The 6748-nt window shown below is 46.4% G+C and overlaps 2 protein-coding genes across 2 annotated transcripts in view; both read right to left on the bottom strand.

The window, feature by feature from the left end:
- The window catches only part of LOC111155640 (mitochondrial ribosomal protein S6), a 66787-nt gene extending 66677 nt beyond the window's left edge, over positions 1–110 (bottom strand). Inside the window, exon 1 of the mRNA XM_022515912.1 lies at positions 61–110. Coding sequence (XP_022371620.1) covers positions 61–105 — 45 coding nt within the window. The 5' untranslated portion in view covers positions 106–110. The remainder of the gene's footprint in view (positions 1–60) is intronic.
- The window catches only part of LOC111155638 (solute carrier family 5 member 3), a 25601-nt gene extending 25403 nt beyond the window's left edge, over positions 1–198 (bottom strand). The window contains exon 1 of the mRNA XM_022515911.1: positions 61–198. The gene's annotated coding sequence lies outside the window, so the exon portion shown is untranslated. The remainder of the gene's footprint in view (positions 1–60) is intronic.
- Between the last annotated feature and the right edge of the window lie 6550 nt (positions 199–6748).

Below are 6748 nucleotides of genomic sequence, written 5' to 3'. Positions count from 1 at the left end.
GCGACTGGGGGTGGGGGGCGCCCGCGCGGGAAGGCGGGCTCTGGGGGGAAGGTCACTTACCCGCTGCATGGCTTTCAGGATCAAAGCCAGCTCGTAGCGGGGCATGCCCGGTCGCACCGCGCGCGGCTCCGGAGCGAGCCGGCTCCCGGGACGCAGGAGGGGCGGGGACGGCGGGGGCCAGACGGACGGCTGAGCCGGAAGGCTCCCGGGCGGCGAAAGCACGCTCGGGCCGAGCGAGCCCGGGCTTTAAGGCTCTGGCAGCTGCGCAGACGGCCCGCCACGCCCCCCTCAGCGCGCCCCGCCTCCTGCGCGCCCCGCCCAGCTCCCTCCTTAAGGCGGCCGCGCCGCGCCCCCTCGACAGTCCTTCTTCCCCAGGCGCGCCACCCCCGCCGGGACCCCTGGCCCCGCAGCCGGGGCGCGGGGGCGGCGCCGGGGGTTCGGCCAGGAGGGGCCAGCGCGGGCCACACTCCGCCTCCGACCCTGCCGCCAACGTTCCAGCTACCTACGGTTCTCGAACCAGCTGGAACTTTCCATGCCTCCGTCTCATTCTGGGCGGCGGGCGAGCGTGCGCCCTCGTGTGCGCGTGCGCTAAACAGTGCGGTCTTGTTCGTGCGCGCGCCCCTCGCCCGCGACTTGTCGGCGCGGGGTACCTTCTAAGGCGGCCACGCTCTTACGGGTGGGGTCTCGGCCGGACCTGGGCTTTCCCCGCCCATGGTTGCGCAGGGGAGTTCCAGAACGTTCCGGCTAAGGACTGCGCTTCCGCGCGCAGGGGATGCCCGGGGCAGCCTGCCTCTTCGCGCCCCCTGCCCACAGCCGTCCTCGCGTGGCTGCAGACACCGGATTCCCGGGGCCCCCTTCCCTGGCAAGGTGGGCACAAGGCGCCCGCTGTGGCCCACCGCGCGCGTGGTCGGCTCTGGCCCCATCCCTCGCCGGCTGCCTGACCTTGGCAGGCTTCTGCAGAAGGGGGATGTGAAGGGCACCTACTTCCCAGGTCCGCGATGCCTTTGAGTGAGCTGTTGCACGTAAACCGCTTAGAACGATGCCTGCTCATAGGCGCGACACAAGCATATGTTGTTGTATGAGCCCGGCCTGCCCCACGTGTAGTTGCCAAGGGCAGGCTAATACTTTGGCTCAAACGGATATTCTTTAAGTGTTTGCTCAGATTTCATTTAGAGGACCAGCTGAGAACTTGGAAAGCCGTTTAGTAACCGTCTGGGAGCATGAGCGTGTCCTGGAGGAGAAGAGGCTTATGGTACATTCATTCCCTTCCCCCCCCCCCCCCAACAGGCACACAGGGTTCACCTTTCCCTCCAGCCAATGAAGACTTTTCCCGGCAGGCAGGCGGCAGGCGTAGTACCAAATGCATTTTCTCCAGCTCCACTCCTTAGAGACGGAGCCCCCTGCAATTGTCGCCCCTGCATAGTATGTTTGTCCCGTTAAAAGGGCCTGTAGGTGAAATGTTTGTCTTTAAAGTGCTTTAATGCTAATGGATAAAACTTAACGCTTACTGTGTATCTGGCCCAACGCTAAGGCTCTTATATGCCTCTCCTAAAACTCGTACTCTGTGAGGCACGTACTATTATGAACCACAACTTCAGGGATTCACGCAAAGTTTATGTAACTAGGCCCAGGTCAAACAGTAATATTGATAAAATTTGGATCCAGACTATAGGAAAGCTGAGCCCATACTTAGTCCAGCTTCTGGTTCTCTCCCACCACGCGGATTAAAGTGCCAATAGTATTATTCGGTTGATGTACCATGTAGCCTATATAAACTGAGAATAGAGTCCCTGTGCCACCTTATCCGGAGAACTTGGTATTTCTCAGATCTTACCTCCCATTCCCCCATCAAAGATAAAGATGATATTTGAACATGTCTATTCTGTGATAGTTGGGTTTTAACATTTTCTATTCTTGGACTTCTGAGTTGTTTTCCAGGACGATTCCCTACTTCACCAGTCCCTCCTGTTATCAACAACATGTCCCAGTTTGGGAATGAGAAAACATGGACCCCCAAAGTAATATGCCAAGCCAAAGACCAGGGCAATACCACCAGTTGACTTTAACTTTTAGCATTTCCTCTTGCAAGCACCATAATTTTTCCCTAATGGCCAGGGATGAGTGAAGGACCAGCTTGTTGACAATTAGTATGAGGAAATTAGTCTTATTGCATTCTGCCTCAACACAGTATGCGCAGCTCTCCCAATCTGGTGGCTGCCCAGGGGCTCACTCCATTTCTTCTGAAAGGGAGAGAAAGGGCAGCTACCCTGACTTTCTCCCCCTTCAACTTTTTTTTTTTTTAAGCACAGGATGCTCATTAAAAAATGACAAAATCACAAGGAATGCTGATGCAGATTTAGTGTCCTTCTATTATAACTACAAATTTAAATGCACCGGAAAGATATTTTGAATTTTATACTATGTATATAAGTAGGCATTTAGAATTATAAATATTACTGTAATATTTGATGTATTAAAATTATTCTGGGGGCACCTGGGTGGCTCAGTGTTTAAAGCCTCTGCCTTCGGCTCAGGTCATGATCTCAGGGTCCTGGGATCGAGTCCCGCATCGGGCTCTCTGCTCAGCAGGGAGCCTGCCTCCTCCTGTCTCTCTCTGCCTGCCTCTCTGCCTACTTGTGATCTGTCAAATAAATTAAAAAAAAAATTATTCTGGTACTTAGGAATAAGCTTAGCCCAGGAGACAAAAGATCAGTGCACTAAGAACTATAAAGCAATATAAAGCAGTCACAGATGGAAAGATACCTGTGGTCATGGATTAGAAGAAGCAATGTTAAAATGCCCAGACTACCCAAAATGATTTACAGATTCAATGCAATCCCTATCAAAATCCCAATGTCAATTTCTAAAGAAATAGAAAAAAATCTTAAAATTCATATGGAACCACAAAAGAATAATGAAAGCAATTTTCTGCAAGAAGAATAAAGCAGGAGGCAATATACATTCTAATTTCAAACCGTATTGCAAAGCTATAGCAATTAAAACAGTAGGGTACTGGCACTAAAAAAGACATATAGACCCAGTGGAACAAAATAGAAAACCCAGAAATAAACACACATATATGGTCAACCAATGGTCAACTGATATTTGACAAGGGCCTAAGAATACACAATGGGGAAAAGGTAGTCATTTTAATATATGGTGTTGGGAAAACTGGATATCCACATGGGAAAGAATGAAATTATACCCTTTTCTTACACCAAAACCAACTCAAAATTGGGTGGCTCAGTTGGTTAAGGGTCTGACTCTTGATCTCAGCTGAGGTCATGGTCTCAGGGTCATAATAAGGAGCCCTGCACCAGGTTCCGTCCTCAGCAGGGACCCTGCTTGAGATCCTCTCTTCCTCTACCTCTGCCCATTCTCATACTCCTGCGCGCTCTCTCTAAAACAAATAAATCTTTAAAAAAAATTAACTCAAGGGACGCCTGAGTGTAGGTTAATCCTCTGCCTTTGGCTCAGGTCATGATCTCAGGGTCCTGGGATTGAGCCCCGCATCGGGCTCTCTGCTCGGCGGGGATCCTGCTTCCCCCTCTGCCTCTGCCTGCCTCTCTACCTACTTGTGATCTCTCTCTCTGTCAAATAAATAAATAAAATCTTTTTAAAAATTAAAAAATAAAAAAATTAACTCAAAATACACTAAAGACTTAAACATAAGACCTGAAACATAAAACTCCTTGAATAAAACACAAGGAAAAAAATCTTGATGTTGGCCTTGGTAATGATTTCTTGGCTATGACACTAAGAGCACAGGTGACAAATGCAAAAATAGACAAATGGGATTGCGTCAAACTGAAAAGCTTTTGCACAGCAAGGGAAATAATGAACAAAATGAAAAAGCAATCTATAGAATGGGAGAAATTATTTACAAACTGTATGTCTGATAAGGGGTTGATTTACAGAATATATAAAGGAACTCATACAATTTGATTTTTAAAAACAGCAACAAGGGGTGCCTGGGTGGCTCAGTGGGTTAAAGCCTCTGCCTTCGGCTCAGGTCATGATCTCAAGGTCCCGGGATCGAACCCCACATTGGGCTCTCTACTCAGCAGGGAGCCTGCTTCTCCCCACCCCACCTGCCTCTCTGCCTACTTGTGATCTCTCTCTCTGTCAAATAAATAAATAAAAATATTTTTAAAATAATAAAAAATAAAAACAGCAACAAACACAAAGAATTACCTGATTTTAAAATAAGCAAAAAAAAAAAAAAAATAGACTTTTCTATAAAGAAGGCATATAGAGGACCACCAGGTGCATGAAAAGGTGCTCAATATCACTAATCATCTGGGAAATGCAAATCAAAAGTACCATGAGGAGTCACCGGGTGGCTCAGTTGGTTAAGCAACTGCCTTCAGCTCAGGTCATGACCTCAGGGCCTTGGGATTGAGCCTCACATGGGGAGTCTTTTTCTCCCTCTCCCTCTACCCCACCGCCCTGCTCATTCTTTCTCTCTTTCTCAAATAAATAAATGAATAAAATTTTTTTTAAAAATTTTAAAACTACAATGAGATATCACATTACACCTGTTAGAATGGTGTCGACAGTTAGCAGGTGTTGGGAGGCATGTGGAAAAAGAAAACCCTTGTCCCTGTCAGTGGGGATATAAGTTGGTGGATTCACTGTCAAAAACAGTATGGAGACTCCTGAAGAATTTAAAAATAGGACTACCATATGATCCAGCAATCCCTTATATGATCCTATATCTAAAGGAATGGAAATCAGATATTAAAGAGCTATCGGCACTCCCATGTTCATTGCAACATTATTCACAACAGCCAAGATATGAAAGTGATCTCAATGTCCACGGGCAGATAAGGAAAATGTGATGCACTACAATACTAGTCAGACTTAAAAAAGAAGGCGATCTTGCCATCTGAGAAAATGTCGGAGAAACTGGAGGACAAACACGACACAAAAGGACAAATACTACATATCACTTACATGAGACATCTGAAATCTTCAAAACCATAAAAGCAGAAAGTAGAATGGTTGTTGGCAGGATCTGGGAGAAGGTACCATGGGGTTGTATTAGTGAAAGAGTCCAAAACTTTGGTTATACAAGAAAAAAGAATATTCTGTAACCTAGGTTCTCCAAAACATTTAATGTGGTATATATTGAAGATTTGATTAACCAGAAATCTTGAAGATTTGGTTAACCAGAGATCTTGACCCATTTTCAAGTACGGTTTTATGAGAGGCAACAGAAAAGAAAAAATAAGTTGAAATCCAGTCCTATTTCAAAAAAGTAACATCACTGTATGCCTTGGGCCAGCTTAATCATCTTTACCTTCTTATTTTATATCACTGTATAATAAGGCTTTACCTTGAGCTCACAGAAGATTGTTAATTTTGAAAGATATGTCACAGACAGGCCTTGTGTGTCTAAAGACAACTCAAAAAAGTGAAGAAATGGGAATGTTTTCAATGACAGTCGAACCAAGTCATATTTTCAGCTGTCAGTCAACACTCTCCTCAGCCCATCATCTTCCCCCTGAGGAAAGTACACCGTCATTTCTTGGCCTGACTGCTCAGCCCATGGCCCCAACCCAAGTCACATTTCAAATTCACATTGTTTTTCAACGCTTTACCGCTGAACCTGCTGGTGTTTCTAAACCCCCTTGCTCATGCTGTCACCCACTTTTTCAGAGACTCAGTGGGTCATCTCACAGCTCTGTTGGCTGTGTGCCTTGCCAAATGAAACACAGTGTACAAAATACGTACATTATTAGGTCAGGCATTTGGGGAGCTCTTTTAATCCACTAATTTCCAAATCATTTTTCTAATTTTGATTGAGTATGTTTTCTTGGAGGAGAGGGAGCTCAAATTTGGGTTCCACTTCATAAGAAAAAAAAAAAAAGAGAGAGAGCAAAGTTTGCCTAAATGAAATGTTTCCTTACTTTCACCTCTGCCTACCCTCCCCTGCAATAAATAAATAAATAAATAAATAAATAAACAAACAAATAAACAAACAAACATGGCATGTTTGTGGGAAATGTTCTCTTTACCATAGTACTTTTTCAGGAAAAAAATGCTTAATATAATTTTTAACTTTAAAAAAAGAGGGGCACCTGGGTGGCTCCGTGGGTTAAGCCTCTGCCTTAGGCTCAGGTCATGATCTTAGGGTCCTAGGATCGAGCCCCACATCGGGCTCTCTGCTCAGCAGGGAGCCTGCTTCCCCTTCTCTCTCTACCTGCCTCTCTGCCTACTTGTGATCTCTGTCTGTCAAATAAATAAATAAATCAATCTTTAAAAAACAAGCAAACGAACACACAATTATTTAAAAAAAAAAAAAAAAAGACCAACAACAAAATCTTCCCTACACCTTCACTTATCAAAGTACTTAGCTTTTCTCCTGACATTGCTAGAAAGTGTCCGGGTACCTGGGTGGCTCAGTCAGTTAAGCATCTGCCCTTGGCTCAGGTCATGATCCCGGGGTCCTGGGATCGAGTCCTGCATCAGCCCCTGCTCAGCGGGGAGCCTGCTTCTCCCCCTCTCTCTCTTCCTGCTGCCCCCGCCCCCGCACTTGTGCTCTCTCTCTGTCTGTCAGATGAATAAATAAAATCTTTAAAAAAAAGAAAAGAAAGTGGGGCGCCTGGGTGGCTCAGTGGGTTAAGCCTCTGCCTTCGGCTCAGGTCATGGTCTCAGGGTCCTGGGATCGAGCCCCACATCGGGCTCTCTGCTCAGCGGAGAGCCTGCTTCCCATTCTCTCTCTCTCTCTCTCTGCCTCCCTCTC

Source organism: Enhydra lutris, unplaced genomic scaffold, assembly GCF_002288905.1.
Source record: "Enhydra lutris kenyoni isolate GAN:26980312 unplaced genomic scaffold, ASM228890v2 scaffoldscaffold43, whole genome shotgun sequence".
Taxonomy (NCBI): Eukaryota; Metazoa; Chordata; class Mammalia; order Carnivora; family Mustelidae; genus Enhydra; species Enhydra lutris.
This window is presented reverse-complemented; position numbering and strand designations above follow the sequence as displayed.